Source organism: Petaurus breviceps, unplaced genomic scaffold (genome assembly GCF_028583685.1).
Source record: "Petaurus breviceps papuanus isolate PSGF00001 unplaced genomic scaffold, PetGlider_PUasm1.0 216, whole genome shotgun sequence".
NCBI lineage: Eukaryota > Metazoa > Chordata > Mammalia > Diprotodontia > Petauridae > Petaurus > Petaurus breviceps.
The window spans coordinates 4,981,609-4,999,594 of NW_027185867.1; the positions used below are offsets into that span (position 1 = coordinate 4,981,609).

The 17,986-nt window shown below is 39.7% G+C and overlaps 1 protein-coding gene across 3 annotated transcripts in view; it reads right to left on the reverse strand.

Moving 5' to 3' along the window:
• The window catches only part of BCL2L13 (BCL2 like 13), an 83,351-nt gene that overhangs the window by 19,241 nt on the left and 46,124 nt on the right, over positions 1-17,986 (reverse strand). For 2 of the 3 annotated variants that reach the window (XM_069094299.1, XM_069094300.1), the window contains 2 exons: positions 16,454-16,523; positions 2,605-2,748 (listed from right to left, as the gene is read on the reverse strand). In XM_069094299.1, the coding sequence (XP_068950400.1) occupies positions 2,605-2,748; positions 16,454-16,523 (214 nt within the window). The remainder of the gene's footprint in view (positions 1-2,604; positions 2,749-16,453; positions 16,524-17,986) is intronic. The other variant, XM_069094301.1, reaches the window with a different exon arrangement.

The window sequence follows — 17,986 nt, forward strand, 5'->3', positions numbered from 1 at the left end:
CTCCTGGATCTATTTTCCAGGTCAGTGGTTTTTCCCATGAGGTATTTCACATTGCCTTCTATTCTTTCATTTGTTTGGATCTGTTTAACAGCATCTTGATTTCTCATAAAAAGTCATTAGCTTCCATCTGCTCCAGTTTAATTCTGAGGTAATGATTCTCCTCATTGAGCTTTTGAGATTATTTTTCCATCTGGCAAATTTGGCTTTTTAAGGCATTCTTCTCCTCATTGCCTTTTTGAGCCTCTTTTGCCATTTGAGTTAGTCTATTTTTTAAGGTATTATTTTCCTCAGTCAGGCTGTTGACTCTCATTTCATAATTTTCTTGCATCGTTCTCATTTCTCTTCCCCATTTTTCCTCCACTTCTCTTATCTGCTTCTTAAGGTTCTCTATGGCCTGTAACCAGCTCTTATTTTCCTTTGAAGCTTTTGGTGCAGGAGTTCTGACTTCACTGTCTTCCTCCTATGCCATGCTTTGCTCCTTTTTGTCCCCAAAATAGGAATCTAATGTTGGAATCTTCTGTCTGCTTTGTTTCCTTTGCCTGCTCATTTTGCCACTAAATTACTTGACTTTTGGGCTTTTTGCCACAGTAGGACTCTGCCACCAGACAGGGGAGCTTTCATCCCAAATGCTGGGGTTTTCTCAGCTGCCGGAGGTATTAGATGGGTGCCCTCTCTGAGGCCTCTACACACTCTGGCAAGCTGGTCACACACCCCAGGACCTCCACCCTAGACTGCAATCCAGATCCAAGCAGGTTAAGGCAAGAGCGATTACCCTTCAGACTGGTCGCTTGGTCCCCCTACAATCTGCAGGCCTGGGGCTGAAGCTGCCACGTGGAGCTGGCTGGCTGTGCCAGGTGTCTCAGCGGCTTCTCGCCCAGGGGGGCAAAAGCCAATCCACTCCCACTTCCTGGGTCCCAAAGTCCAAAGTCCTAACTACACTGAGCTCTCACTTTGTCCTTCACAACTATGTGTTGATAATTCTGGAAATGGCCACAGCTGCTGCTGATCTGGAGTCCCTCTGGCTGGCTGGCGGCTGGTCAGACCTGCCCTGGGACTAAACCCTTGGCGTGGGGCTGGGCTTGGCTCCCAGAGCTCTGCCCTGGCCAATTCCTGCCGGCCTGCCGAGCTGTCCTCAGTGGGAGGTTAGATTCTGTGGGTTCTGCAGCTCCAAAATTTGTTCAGAGTCCCCTTTTTACATGGATTGGGGAAGATGGAAGCCACCTTGACTCTGCTCCCCTAGGATTACTTCTTTACAGCTTAGTTTGAGATGTGGTGATGACCCCTGAACTTTGGTGGGTTTAAATGAATCCATTTACTTAGTAACTTTTTTTTTTAAAGCACAGTGCAAGGTCTTTATTTGGCCAGAGAAAACCTGGTGTGATATGTGAACATTCACCTACTACTCTATTTGGGGGCTATGAGATAGTGGATGTTGTAAGCACCATGGATAACTAGATGGAGAATGGCCTTGGTGCTCACAATTTGTATTTTGCTTCCTCAGTTGTGACAATGAACAGCAAGGTGGCCCTTGATGTCACACACTAGACAGAGATGCTAACCAGTCTTCTCACTGCTGATGAAGTTCATGGAGTAAGAGCAGATTCAAGTCCATGTTGACCTTGTCATCAATCTTGATGAACCTTAACCTTAGGCCCCTGTCAGGGTGCACCTGACTCAGCTGTGGAAGAAGTCCATGAGTGGTAGGCACTTCCTCAGTTAGTGTGTGAAGCATCCAGCGTTGGCAGGGCAGCCATTGGCTTCAGGTGCTTCTTGGACACATGAGCCATGCCTTTGGCACACCAGGGGAAATAGGAACGCCTTTTTTCGTACAGACAATGTAAAAGTAAATTTCAACACATCCTTTGTCCTACTTATCTTAAACTTCAAATTAACGAAATTTCACTACATTCCCTCAATCATTCAGTATTAATATATCAGAAGTCTGTTTTTTCACAATCTGACAGCCTAGGCAGTGAAAGAAATCTGGTTTCCTAAGAGGAACAATAAGCAAAAGAGTAGACTTTTCCGAAGGTATGTGAAAAACATAGTTATCTAAGATCACTATTTCCCAGTTAAGACTCATTTTAACACATTCTTTCCCTATAATCTTTTAATATGGCATATAATCCCTAAGAATCTAAGTCATTAATATCAAGACTCCAGGGCCAAATTCTAACTTACTAGGAATATAACATATGAAAGGATGCATTTAGTCAGTCATATATCTTTAAGAGGAGAGTTAAATAGAAGTGATGAAGGTAGAATGAGTGATACTTCACAAAAGGATTCCTGTTCCATTCCCCATTCTCCTTGAATACCTCTTATATCATCTATAATTAATCATTTCTCTAAAGGTTTTGCTTAATTGTTCTTTAGCTCACAAACTAGTCAGACCAAACAAGAAAGATTATCCTGGTCATCTAGTTTTCCAATAGCAAGATGGCATAGTCAATTTTTGTGTTCAAGGGAACCTAGAGAAATCCTTCAAATTACTATTGCTATGTGACAGACAAAAAGGATGAGAAGAGAGGGAAGAATGGAGATAGGAGAGATTATATTTAAGGTACTCTCGAAGAGAACAGCAACCAGCAGCCCAACTCTTACCCATCCGCCTTGCTGAATGATGTAATCTGCAGCATGGTCCTCCAGGTATGTCACACCAAACTGTATCAATGCACTAAGATGGTCCTGCCCTTGTCTTGTCAGTTCCATCAGCATCTGCTGTAGTAGAATCAGAGGCACCAAAACCTTCCAAAAAAGAGGGGAAAAGTAAAATTTGAAATTTGAAAATAATTTTTTAGTGTTAACTAATCAGGGAAGAACTGACTTATAGTGTATTGATGAGAACAAATTTATCTATAACAAAGAAAATAGGCTAATGATCTCCAATAGGATTTTCCTAAGAAAATACACAGATTTATAAAATAGTTAGGGAGATCCACATGAGGCCTTGTATATGATTTACAAAAGAAAACTTACAATAGAATGGCAGCTATTTAAAGACAGGAACTCTTTTCAAAGAGCACCAGCAGCAGCACCAGGTCTACCATCAACTCTACATGAGCAAGGATGGCTCTTCTCAGAAGTGTTCTTTCCCTTCAGATACCTCCACTGAAAACTGGAGTGTCTTTTGAAACTGTTGAGGGAGGGGCCTCAGTATAAGAATATCCTGGCTGCCAGGAAGGAGCTCCTTAATATATCTGACCTCACCCCCTTCTAAATCAATGATTCAGGTATTTGGACTCTGGTTCCCTCGTGGTCCTAAAGTTAGAACAATGTGAGCCTTCGAGAGTATCAGCTGCTGACCTGGGAGAACTCATCCCAAGAGAATCAGACAAAAGACTTAAGCAACTTGGAATGACAAAATAATGTAGGGGGTTTTTGGAGATGTCCTAAGTCTGGTCAGGGTAGAAGAAGAAGCTTTATTGCCCTGACCCCAGATAATGCAATACAATTTTGCTAATATCACCATAATCAATCATCTTCTTGACCCCATGAAAAGAATATCATCACCTTGTGGTTAACTAACATGAATGTAGGCCGAGGCTCTCGTCCCATCATCCTTAGAGCACTGATTTGTGTGAGCAAACACATTTGCCCAATTAGTCACTAGGAAATGTCCCAAGATTCCATTCAAATTTCCTATGTTGGTTTGCTAAAGCCCATAGGGTCAGGAATGCCATACCTAAAATGTGAAGCCACAGGCTCCCATACAGATGGTGAGATGGAATTACTCCTAACACAAGTGGCTCATAGGGGGTAGAAGTAAGATGAGGAGGCAGCACAAATTCAGTTTCCCAAACTGATCTTTTGGGAATTTCACCACCTCAGTTGCTGACAACCATTAGGGAACCAGCTACTGAAGGAATTCATCTTTATGGGGTATGTAGAACTATCCATCTTAACTACCTAAAAAGGAACAAAGTATTATCCCCAATAAAGGCCTCTAATGGAATTAACTAGCTTTGGAAAAGCAAATCTTCTGTGAGCTCCCTAAACTTCTTGAACTCTAAAGTCGGGAAGCCCAATTAGATTATATTCTCATCAACTATCATTCTAATGACTTATGAGATTGCTGTTTCACCAATAATCAGCTAATATTTAAAATTTATTATGCACTTACCACGTGTCTGGCACAATGTTAAGCATTGCAGATATAAAAAAAGGCAAAAGACAGGTCCCTACCCTCAAGAAACTCACAATCTAACAGAAAACACTTCTTATGTGCCTACTATGCCCCTGTGCTAAGTGTTGGAAAAGCATTATCTCATTTGATCCTCACTACAGCCCTGGGAGGTACTGCTCTTCTCTTCATTTTCACATCTGAGACTAATAGCTAAATAACAGGTAGCACAGGATGATGATGACGACAACAATAAATGACATTTCTAGAGGGCTCACTAAGTGACATGCATGGCTCAGCACTTCATAACCATTATCCCATCTGATTCTCACAACATCCCTGGGAAGTGGTGCTATTCTACTATTCTCATTTTTACAGAAAAGGAAACTGAGACAAACCGAGGTTAAGTGACTTAGCCAGGGTCATCCAGCTAGTAAGGGTCTTCCTGACTCCAAGTCCAGTAACAACCTACCTAAAGTTTAGCCAAAGTATAACCTCCGTAGTTCTTTGAAAATCCACCAACCTTCAACTCTCCCAGTGGAAGAAATCAACACTGAAACTGGCACAGGTTCCCAATTCTTCTCCTCACTCCCATTTTGTTTCCTCTAGGCCTCAATCTAAGTGGTTTTCAGCACATTCTCCATCAGCACATTTGTCAAATAGTCAGGCTACCCAGCGGTAACCTATCAATACGAACACTGATCACCAGAGCAGTGGTTACAATACTGCTCCCCTGTCCTCAAGGCATGGTCCTTAAAACCAAAAACATCCACAACCGGCTCCAACAGTTAAATGCACAAAGACATTTTGTTTTCATTTATATTAGTGATCCAACTTTTAAAAAGCTGTTGGTAAGAGCCAGTAGATATTGGTTTGGTTTTGTTGTTTTTTTTTTTTTTGAGGGGGGGGCAATTGAGATTAAGTGACTTGCCCAGGGTCACACAGCCAGTAAATGTTTGAGGCCAGATTTGTACTCAGGTTCTCCTGACTCCAGGGCCGATGCTCTATCCACTCTGCCACCTAGCTGCCTCAATATTGGTTTCTACCATTTTTTAACTCTGCATGTGAAACTCTTTAAGTACACATTGTGTTAATAGCACAGGGTGAGAGGGGGCCCCTTCCTTATCCCATTTAAAGGGTAACCCATAGCTCTCCACCACTGGGTACCAGACTTTGGCCATCCAATTATCAAAACTTTTGTTTCCACATTACCCTTCCCATTTCAACCACAAAAGTTATTGTGATCCAAACCTGCAAATTAATACTAAATATTCTGGATCAATCCATATTTGGACCCTGCAATTCAGGTTTAGAACTGAAATGCTAAAAAACACTGGGAGACCATAAAATGCACTGAAAAAAACCTCATGAAGTCTTAAAGATAATTACCAAATATAAAATGCCACATTCCCCTCCACCTCTGTCTACATTTGTCACAGCAGCAACACAACATCAAGACGACATCGGGCACAGAAGTGGGAAATTCTGCCAGATCTTAGGATCACCAACTCCTGAGAGGCTGCTTTTTGATGCCCGTGTACTCCAGAGCAATCAAATTGAGTTCTCCCTAAAATCAACTACTCTCACAAACTTCACTATTATTGTTGAGGGTCAGAGTTGGGAGAGCTGGTTTAGATTTTTTTTTTGCTTTTTGGAGGAGGGAATGCAGGGCAATTGGGGTTAAGTGACTTGCCTGTGGTCGAGGTCACAGGGTTAAGTTAACAGTGTTAAGTGTCTGAGGCCGCATTTGAACTCAGGTCCTCCTGACTCCAGGGCCGTGCTCTATTCACTGCTCCACCTAGCAGCCCCTGGTTTAGATTTTTGAAAGAATTCAATCAGACCTTCTCTTTAGCCTAAGGGAGCTTTACTGATGCAAAACCATATGGACCTGAGATTCAGCAAGAAGCTAAACAAAGGCATTGATATAGGACAAAGATCAGACTTACACAGAAAGCTATGTAGGGCCTAAAGGATGATAATGTAATTTTAGGGTTTCTAAAGGGGATTGGAGATTTAGGGACAAGATAAGTCTTGCAAGATAAGGACATGGGATGAGGATGATGAATGACATAAGATAAGGGAGACATGGAAATTTATGGTCCAGGGTAAGGGGAAGTTTTGTGATGTTTCAAAATAAGGGGAGACTTTAGGATGCCAGGGAATGAGCTTAGGGCATCTCTGTATTTTAGGGAGCCTTTAGAGGATAAACCAGGGAAAGGGCAACTCAACCTTTAGGGCACTATTGTATCTACATCATTATGGTTGCAGTTACAACCATGTTTTCAGTATCATAAGTCCTCAACCCCAAGGTTATCCTCAACTCATCATTCTCCTTCATCCCAATCTGCTGCCAAATCTTTTTTGTTTCTCTACTTCCAAGACAACTCTAGAATCTATCCCCTTCTCCTTACTCATACTGTCACCAACTTAATTCAGTTTCTCATTACCACTTGCATAGATTATTGAAATTACCTCCCAATTGGTATCAAGTCTCCCAATCTAATCCATCCTCCACAGGGCTGCCAAAGTGGAAAGGGATGGACCATATTACCCTATTACTCCCAACTCCGTAAATTCTAGTAGCTCCCAATGAACTCTAGGATAAAATGTAAGCTCTTTTGTTCGACTTTTAAAAGCCCTTTACAATCTAACCCCAAATTACCTTTCTTATCATTCCCATTCCTGAATTCTACAGTCTAAACGAACTGGCATTCTTGCTGTTCCTCACACACAGGATCCCACATCCCTTCTCTGTGTTTTTTGTGCTGCCCAACTGTCATGCCTGCAATGCACTCCCTCCTCACTTCACCTTGTGGCTTCCCTTACTTCTTTAAGGCAATCTAAGCATCACTTTCTAAAAGAAGCCTTTCCTAATCTCCAATTTCTGAGGTTACCTCATTTTTATTCTGCACGTGCGCATATATGTCCATGTTTTCTCCTCCGATAGAACCTAAGCTCTTTGAGGAAAGGGGAGATTTCATTTTTGTCTCTGTAGCCTAAAGCCTAGCACAGTGCCTGGCACTTTTTTTTTAAAGTCTTCACTGACTGATAAACCAGCAGGAGAGCAATTCCGTAATTAAAGTTATGCACTTAAAAAAAAAGAAAGAAAAGAAAATCTTTGGAACCATAAAAGTCATTCCAACCAACAGCCATCCATTTCACAAATGCAGTATGTGGGCAATTCAACTCCACTCATTGATGTGACAACTAAAGCAACTAAAAATCCATGGTCAACAGTAGTAGCATCTTTATACTGTGTTCTGGCTTAAAGCCTACAGAGAGCCTTATCATGGTATCTACTCTTGCAACAATTGATGCACAACTACTTTCATCTACTTTCAGGTATGAGAAAGTCTAGCACAAAAGGCTAGAAAAGAAACCATAAGCCCAAGTCAAAAGGGTGCTGGCAAAGTTGTAACATAGATGGAAAAGTAGCCATTATTATAATGGTCAAAACTTCCAAACTCAATACTCAGGTGACAGAAGAAGCTTTAACAAATGAGGAGGGAAGAAATCTTTCACAGAGAAAGGGAGAGAATTCTTAGCTAGAAAGGGACAGAGGAGATCACACAAGATAAAATGACCAATTTTAATTACACAAAACTGAAAAGTTCTTGTAAAAGAAAAATCAATGCAGTTAAAAAGGACGGGAAACAATTAGCTGGGAAATTTTAACAAAATTCTGATAAAAATTTGATATATATCAAATGTAGATATATATAGATATAAAAGACATTCACATAAATACAAAAGAACAAGAGTCACTCTACAATAGGTCAAAGGCTCTAACAAACAGTTTTCAAAAGAAATGAAAGCTATCAACAACCACATAAAACACACCGCCATACTGAGAAACAGAATTGCTCCAGAATTACAGAATTTCCCAAATGGAGGTGAAATATTGTAACATCAACTCATACCATCCTATTTGACAAAAAAAAAAAAAAACTGAGAAAGTTTTCCAAGGCATGAAAATAAACATGCTTCAATGTCCTGAGAACTAGTTTGATTTAAACCACCCCTTTGCAAATCTATTTTCTTCAATCAATTTGCAAAAAAAAAAATCATGTCAAAAGAAAACTAAGTATTCAAGGTGATAAATGTAGTTTCAGGATTAAGAATTAAAGAGTATGTGTCGAAATTTTATAAGCTCTATGACAAAGAATGTAAAAGAATGTGGCAAAAGAAGGAAATTTTGCATGCTCTTCTGTACTCAAGACTTAGCTCCTGAAAGACAGTGAAGTCTGTGTAATGATCTATGCCTAACACCTTCTAGGACTAAATATAAAGGAAAACAAATGTGACACTACCTAACTTTTCTTTATCTTCTCTTAAGATACTGCAGAAATGAACTAAACTATTCTCTGCATCTACTTTGCCGAAGACTCATCCAAATGGAAGCAGTTCCACTCAAATTGACAAGGAAATGCAAAAGGATAGTAAAGCAATTTCAATTCACAGGCCCAGTAGCTAAGGCATTACTTGAGGAATGACAAAACGTATCTGCATAAGAAAACAATGACAAAGGTCAATGAATCTACATACTAAATAATGTCTTTGAGTAGTTTTCTAGACTCCTCCCAACATAAAAACAATATTGTTGAAACCCAACATAATATATATTGTCAATTATAATCTAAAAGAAAACAGCCAAGATATTTTGGACAAGGTGAAAGCAATCTAGCCAAACTAGGAATATTTTTATATAACTAGGAGTGGGGGATATAAATTGCCAGGTGGTTTTTTATTGTTGTTCTGTTGTTTTTGTCTAGGGCTGTAAATTCATCTGGCATTTAAAGCCCTTCACAACTTTACTCCTCCCTTCCTTCACAGAATTATTCTTCTCCACTTAATTTACCACCCAGTAATACTAGGCTTCTAATGGTTCTTCAAACAGACTCGCATTTTCAATGGCTATCTCTCAGGTGTTACCTGAGGTGTTACCCCTCAGGACTTCCCTGGCTGCCTTCAAAACACAGGTCAAATCCCAACTTCTTTCAGAAGGAGGCCTTGCCACAGAACCTCCTCCAGCATCCCCCAACACACACACTCCACTCACCTATTAAGTGGTTCCTGAGAGATTACCTTTCATCCACTCCAGTATATTTCCTGTATGTATATAGCTAATGAATGAATGAAGCATTTCTTTACACACAGCTTACTACATGCAAAAGCACAGTGCTGAGCGCTAAGGATACAAATAAAAATGAGTCAGTGGCTCAGAGGCCACTTTCAATGGGGGAAGTCAGTACAAATGTAAGATTTCAAGTGCAAGTCACATGAAAAGGTCCAAAGGTCCAGAGGGTAGTCAAAACAAACTGAAAGCAGGCCAATCAAAACCTGACCTGCTCTCCATTCCCAGACCCATGAATTGCCTGAGGCTGACCAGCTCCAGCCAGATTTTTTTTTGGTAAATACTTAACTCTTCCCCCTCACCCCCTTATTTAAGGACTTTCAGTTGTTATGCAAAACAACCTATCACCTCCTTCCCAGGGTAAAATGTCCCCCACACCCCCCTCCCCACCAGACCTTTAGGAGAATTGTACCCCTCTGCCCTAATACTTGATAAAAACCTGTCGCTCAAGCCCCTCCTCAGGCTTCCCAGCCCTGGATGCTAAACCATACCCCAGCTGCAACACCCTTGTGACAAAGATCACAATTTTAGCTGTTACTGATGGGGCACAAGTTCTGGGAACTCCCTTGAACTCTCCTGGAATCTTCCCACTAGATGATGCCATAAACCTTTTATTATCCTTAGGCCCAAATCTCTGTTACACTTAACCTAGCCTAGCCCTCCACCTTCAGTGATCTCCAAGTAGCCTTCAGCTATTTCCCATCCATAATCCAATTCCTAGGAATCTGACCTCTGGTCACCCCCTTCCTCCCATCACTCCAGACTACTAGACCACCCATAGATACCTCCCTTCCTTGCCTCCAAGAAAGTGCTCAGATTTAATCTAGTTGAGATACAATCTGGTCTGCTTGTCAATACAAATTTCACAAATGCTTTGGCTCCTTAAGTCTTCCCAATATGTCAAATCTTTAATAAACTTTGCTTTTCTTTCACTGAAAGAAGACTTAAGTAGAATCCATTAGGCAGGACCCGGCATATCGGTATTTTTGGGTCTCTAGCACCCCTAAACCCCAAACCTCAACATTACCACTGGGGTCCCAGGAGAGATGGTGGTGGTTTACTGTACTTAGCAGCTTAGATGAGATACAGGCTCTGGGAACCCCATTTTGAGCTCTCCTTGAATCTTCCCACAAGCCAGCCCTCCATTGTTTGTCTACTTCCCACCCTGGATCCTCCCAAAATATTTATGCCCCAAATCTGTTACCCTTAAACTAGACTAGCCCTCCTTTGTCCCCCATCTCCAGCTAGCCTCCAGCTATTTCCCACCCTCTCTCATTACTGGAGTCTGACCTCATTTGACTCCTCCTGAAGACCCTCCCCATTCCCATTACTGGAGTATGACCTCATTTGACTCCTCTGGAAGACACCCCCCCCCCAAACTCCTCCTTTACACCACCCCTAGATTCCTCCCACAACCTTTCTGTAATAAGATCCATCTTGCCTCCATGAAGGCACACAGACAAGCAAGGCAGTTTTGAAAATAACTTGTGTTTTATGTATTTATAAATATATATATATATATCTACACATTTATTGAACTTAAAATTTATATATATTCTTTTAATAATTAATATATAACTTAGCAAGTGGTATGAAATAAAGATTCATGGTTTCATGTCACACCATACACATGGAACTGCTTTTTTGGTGTTCAGAAGAAAAAATTTTATTTGAATTTATTTTATTTTATTTTTAAAAAGAAATTAGGAAAAAATTATTTCAAAGAATTCTAAGAAGATGTGTTCATTGTTACAGAGGTAAGTAAAATTAGGAGTACAATTTATTTAATAGCAACTTTGTCGAAAAGAAACAATTTTCAGACCCAATCAAATCAATGAATCAACCACATCTCCAGAGGACTGCAGAAATATTTATTTTAAGGCATGGCCACTGGGTGGTTTTATTTATTAAAAGATTAAACTAGGTAAGAAAGGGAGCTAGCAACAGTGTTGCCAAAAGAAATAAAAAAGGAACATGAAAGCAGTTACAGAAATGCACAGAAGAGAACAGATGTTCAGAAGTGAATGGGAAAGGTTAAAACTTGTCAGCCCCAAAGTTTCAGCTTCCCCCTTCACCCTTCTTTAGTTTTTCCTACAGCCTCATCAGCATTAGGCCTCATCAGGAGTCTTTCCCCATTAGCCACACCCTTATCAGCATCAGACCCTTTAGGGGTTTTCAACCTCCACCCTGGAGGTGGGACTTTGGCTCCTCCCTCGCTTTAGTTCTCCAAATAAGGACGAGAACATTTGAATTGTTCAGTTTGTACAGGACCCTTTTCCCTTTCCCTTGCTGTCAATCAGCATTAAGCTCTTAGCTTAGTTACTTTTGCTTTTGCCAAATAAGGACAGGTACATTTGAATTGGCTATCCCCTATTTCCCTGTTTTTTGTAAGCCCGCCTTCCAGCCACCTCAAGATACCTCTGACTTTTAATTTTTCTGGGTAGAGGATTTCTGGGGTCCCCATCACCCATACGGAAGGAAACAGACAAGCAGGACAGCCTTGAAATTAATATGTCCGATTTATTACGTATGTACATTTTATTATATTGTATGTACAATTTATTATATATGTACATTTTATGACAAGCTATGTGTAAGAGAGTCATGATTCCCTATAAAACTTTTTTTACGTTCTATTTTGTACATGGAAATGCTCATTTGGGGGTGGGGCTGTTTCTTAAATTCAGAAAAAAATTACCAGTAATGAAACTGTCTTTGAGACTTAACTGGTCCACTTGGACCACTGATATAGCTTCCTGCTGTTCAGCTGTGTCTGACTCTTTGTGACCCCACTGGGGTCTCAGCAAAGAGTACCATTTCCTTCTCCAGCTCATTTTACAGATGAGGAACTGAGGCAAACAGGGTTAAGTGACTTGTCTAAAGTCACGTGGCTAGTAAGTCTCTGAAGCTAGATTTGACTTCAGAACTGGTACCCTATCCACTGTGTCAACTAGCTGTCCCAGCTTCTTTACCACTGGAATAAAAGTCAGGGTTCTTAGAAAATTCAATGTCAAGAAAACTATACAAATGAATCATATCTTTGCTAAACCTCCTTTCCATGCAATTAAGCAGGCATACACTGAAAAATGTAGCGTTGCCACAGCGTATTCTCTCCTGTTTGTCACATAACCCACAGCAACCAGCCATGGGCAGTCTGTCTCTCTTCTAACCTATCTGCAGCTGAAGAAGTTCAACCTATTTTAATTTTGGCCCCTCCCACTGCCAAGTCGTGCTGGTCTACAATTGAGTAAACAACTTCTGGCAAAATGTTAGATGGTCTGCCAGAGTCTCATTTCGTACCAATCAGTAGCCAGAATCACCAGACTGTCCTGAGTGAGACCAAGCCTAGAAAAGGCTACTGCTATAGTTCAAGCAGGATGTACCTGCTCTAGGGCAATGGCAATGTGACTAAAGAGAAGAATACATACAAGAGATGTTTTGGAGGTAGAAACAAGGTTTGGGTGTGTTTGAGTGGGTTCAGAATAACACTAAGTTGTAACCCAGGTTGTAAACTAGAAGGATGGTGATACCCCCAAGAGTAATAACGAAGAGAGGGAAAGAAAATGAGTCGTGTGGCAGAGCACAACCCATCACTACCTCGCCACAGAGAAAATTTAAAGAAGCCAAGGGGCACATTACTGTCCACCCATCACCCTAGAACTCAAAGCCAAGGGAAGACACATACCACAACCACGAAGGGGAGAGCACAGGGTTTTCCCCAATGTAATCTGCATTATTGCTGCAGTTGTCTCAGGTTACAAACTCCCTGAAGAGCTTACACATAGTACAGAAGGGAAGAGGTTGGAAGAAGGTTGATTGGGAGAATATTAGAGTGATGAGAGGTGAACAGGATGCTGGTGTTCCCTCATTGGCTATCATAGGATGGGTGGAATTTGGCCCATCTTCTCACTCCTGCATTGTTTGGTTGTACACCTTCTTATATCAGCCTATCACGCCTTGTAGGGTCCATAGACTCGCTCTGAAGACGAATGAAATAGAGGAAATGCAGAGTTGTGGACTGTAGATGATGAGGCTGAAATCAAGGATTATGACCTTTCCAGCCACATTTATATGTGACTAAGGTTAAGTGTAAATCATGGAAGCTAAAGAATTAGGAAGCAAGGGTGATTTAAAATAGAAACTGAAGTATTCATGCCCAAGAGATGGGGAATGTGGTAGAGAAGAAGATGTGCAGGAAATGAGATCCCTGAGAAGGAAAAAGACCTGAAAGACAGATGGGGTGATATATCTGGATGGAGTGAACCTCCAAAAGAAGTTGCCAAGTGAATGGTCAGAGAGTGGCACTGAAAAGCAAGAAACATGCCTACTCTACTCATCACAACTTATGGTCAACCTGGTGATGAATTTTCTTGAACTTGTCTATAGACTTATGGATACAACAGACCAAATCTGTTTCTAGTACCTGAAACTTCTTCAGTTTTGATAGTACCTGTCAAAGCTTGTACTTCTAGAATCTCAACCATGATAAGGCGGCATCAATAGTGGAGGACTTGAGTAGAATCAGTCTCATACCTCTATAATTATAAAGTTACAAAATCCATCCCAAACATTCACAGCATTTTCCTTATTCAATGGAAACAAATCTAATATAGACGAAAAAACACTAATGATGCTAGTGTTGGGTAACTAAAACATTCGTATTATAGACTTGTAATATGAAGACTTATATTACAGTAGAAAAGCAGTTAAACGCCAATGGGAGGCAGCTAGGTGGCGCAGTGAATAGAGCCACCAGCTGACCACAGTCAGGAGGACCTAAGTTCTCATCCAGCCTGCAACACTTAACACAAAATTAGCCATGTGACCTTGGGCAAGTCACTTAACCCTAATTGTTCTACCTTCCCCCTCCAAAAAGCAAAAACAAACAAACAAACAAAAAAACACCAATGGATTTGGAATCAGAAGACCTAGGTTTCAGTTCCACCTCTACACATGCTAGCTGTTAGTGACCTTGAGCAAGTCATTAAAAACTTTAATGGGGATACTACTTGCACTATCTACCACACAGGAAGAGTGTGGGCATCAAATGAGATATGTGCATAAAATGCCCTATAATCTTAACACATGTACATAAGTGTAAATTACTGGTCTGAACCTATGATTTTGTTGATGGAGGGCATTCTCAGTGAGAAAGCTCCCTCTATCAAACAACTCTTCTAAAGTTCCCTAGGACACTAAGAGATTAAATGATTTGCAAAGATCACCAAGTTAGTGGAGGCATACCTTGTTTTACTGCATTTTGCAGATACTGCGTTTTTTACAAATTGAAGACTTGTGGCAACCCTGCATCAAGCAAGTCTAGCAGCGCCATTTTTACAATAGCATGTGCTCACATTGCATCTCTGTGTCACATTTTGGTAATTCTCACAATATTTCAAACTTTTTCATTATTATATCTGTTATGGTTATCCGTGATCTTTGATCTTACTATTGTAACTGTTTTGGGGTGCCACAAACCATGCCCATATGACAGTGAACTTGATCAATAAATGTTATGTTTGGGACGGCTAGGTGGTGCAGTGAATAGAGTACCAGCCCTAGAGTCAGGAGGACCTGGGTTCAAATCCAACCTCAGACACTTCTTACTAGCCGTGTGACCTTGGCAAGTCACTTAAGCCCAACTGCCCTGCCTTCCCCTCTCAAAAGAAAACCAACAAAATATAAGTAAATAAATAAATAATGGATGTTATGTGTTCTGACTGCTTCACTGACCTGCCATTCCCCCTTTCCCCTCTCTCTCCTCCTTGGACCTTCCTATTCCCTGAGACATAACAATACTGAAATTAGGCCAATTAATAATCCTACAATGGCATCTAAGTGTTCCAAGTAAAATGAAGAGTCAGTTGATGAGGCAAACTTCATTGTCTTATTTTAAGAAACTGCCATGACCACTCTAACCTTCAGCAACCACCGCCCTGATAAGTTAGTTGCTATCAACATCAAGGCTGGACCCTCCACAACAAAGATTATGACTCACTAAAGGCTCACATGATGGTTAACATTTTTTAACAACAAAATATTTTTTATTTAAGATACATACATTGGGGTTTTTTTAGATGTAATACTATTGCACACTTAATACAGCGTAGTATAAAAATAACTTTTCCATGCACTTGGAAACCAAAACTTTTTGTGACTCACTTTACTGTGATATTCACTTTATTACGGTAGACTGAAACTGAAAACACAGTATCTCCAAGGTATGCCTGCATGTCAAAAGTAAGACATGAACCCAGATCTTCTGGACTCTAAAGTCAATTCTCTAGTCACTACTTTACTCCCTGCTCCAAACACCCCAATTTTCTGGGCATTATCTTAGGAAAACAGAGAAAAACTGAGACCAACAATGCTATGTATGCTCACTCTCAAGTGCTAATTAATACTATGTAAATGTAAAATGTTACTACTCAAGGAACATAATTTAACTTAAAGCAAAAAAGAATCTGTGATCCAGGTAGATTTTCATGAAGAGATTTTACTATTAATGGACTTAATCTACACAATGGTAACCATGAACTATACATTACTGCCCATTATACTATAGTAATTTTTCCTTATATAGCATGACAACTTTATCAAGCAAACCTTCAAAGCCCTCCTTTTTTCTGTATGCTCCTGTCACTCACATGCCCACTCTTTGGGCATCTACAGATAATCATCATCAGCTGCCCTCTCTGGCTCATCTTAGTGGCAATCATCATGCTATCCTATCTCTTCAAACAGCCTTCTGGAATTCAGCCCTACTGAATCACATGCCCTCATGTTCTCTGTGCCTTAGGTATTCATGATAATAACGAACAATTAACAATAAACTAGCATGCAATGACATAAAGAAGGTTATCTATCTACTAAGGCCTGATTTCCCTGGTTAGGTAATATATAATTTTTTGGGGAAAATGTTCTCTGTTTAATCTAAGTGAGTGAATGTAGTGATGGAAATTTTGGGCCAAGCACGAGAAGAGAGTGGCACCATATCAAAACCCTCTTTTAAGAACGGATTGGGGCCTTATAGTTACTCAAAAATTCATATCCTGTATAGGGCTACCTGCATATAGGACCAGTCTTGATATTTCTATAGGTACTACAAGAGGTCTATTATTGATCAAGAACTCTACACTACCTTAATAGTAACATGCTAAAAATACTGTAAACACACATGATAATTTGGATAGTACCTTATTCCAGCCGCCGGTAAGAGCTGCAGTGTCCAGTGTACATTCCCGATATGCCTGATAGCTCACTGGCCTGTAGAAATTTTTTTTAAAAGTCTGAGTCAAAGAAGGAAAACTCTAAATGTTCAGAAGACTATATGAATACAAACACATATGAAAACATGATTCACCCTCACTATCATTAACTAATAGCTAGTCATTCTGTTTGGGCCCTAAAAAGAAAAAAAAAATCAAACCCATAATCAAAGAAAAGTATGACTTCAAACTAACAGTTTTCATTGTTCCTCAAACATTTACTTTAGGTTAATGGAAAATATTCTGAACTAGGTAGTCACTTTTCTGGAAGAATAAGTATATTTTCAGCTAAATTTGTACTTTGTTAAGTATTTTTTAGGTTTTCTGGAATTAATGTTAGTTATCACAATCTGGCTTATTACAGTACCAAAGAATGAGATAAAGGAAGAAAAAAAGGATTTCATTCAGGACAGTTCTAAAACCAAACACAGTATAAATGTTTAATAAACAAAAAGACCTGACACCTGGTAAAACCTTCCATGTTTAAAGAATAGATCATGTTTATAAACCAAACCTCAGAATACTAACTCCTCAAAGTCTGAAGAGAAATATTTCTTATTACTTCTTTAAGAATTATAGTACTAGACCTACCAGAAATTCAAAGAATTGGGTAGCCATAATAGATGATAGGTCATTTATTAATTTGCTCTAAGTTTTAAATTCTGTGCCTTAGTTTCCTCATCTAGTTGCTACCCAGTTAATACATGAGAAAAGCATTTCATTTCATGAAAACAAAATTTTTAATTGGTAGGATTTAAACTTACAAAATAAATGATAAAAAGACTCATTTTTAAAGACTTGAGCCTCTTCTTAAAATCTTTCTGGTCCATTAATAGTCCTGTAAGACAACTCAGTATAGTAGAAAGTGCAGTAAACTGAGTCAGGAGACTTAGGTCTTAGTTTTAAGCCCTGACCTTCACTAGTTATAGTTATGAAACCATGAGTAAATCACTGAAGTTTTCTAGACTTCAGTCTCTTCATCTAGAGAAAGGACTCAATGATCTCTAAATTCCTTTTCTGATCTAATATTCTGATTCTAAATCGTCAAATTTATGTTATTCAAAAAAAAATGGAGTCAGAAGAGTGTGGTTAAGATTTATAAAACTTCTATTTCCTCAGGGAAATACTCTTACTCAGTTAATTTATGGGTAAAAGGAAATGACAGAAAAGTCTCCTCTTAGAGAATGTAATTTAACAAAACAGAGTCTGTAGCACAGGGGGCCTGTGTACACTCTCTGAAAAAGTTTGGTAAAGGAGCATTTAGTTGAATGATATGATTTTAGAACACTATTTTTAAAAGTAGCTTTGTATAGTGTTAGGTATATATCTAAAAAAATCCCATATACCATAGACAATTGACTAAGAAGGCTAAAAACATGTAACTTTTTAAAATCACATACACAAAAATTACTGTTACCTATATATGGATTTATAGATTTGTAAAGAACACATCTTGGGGCA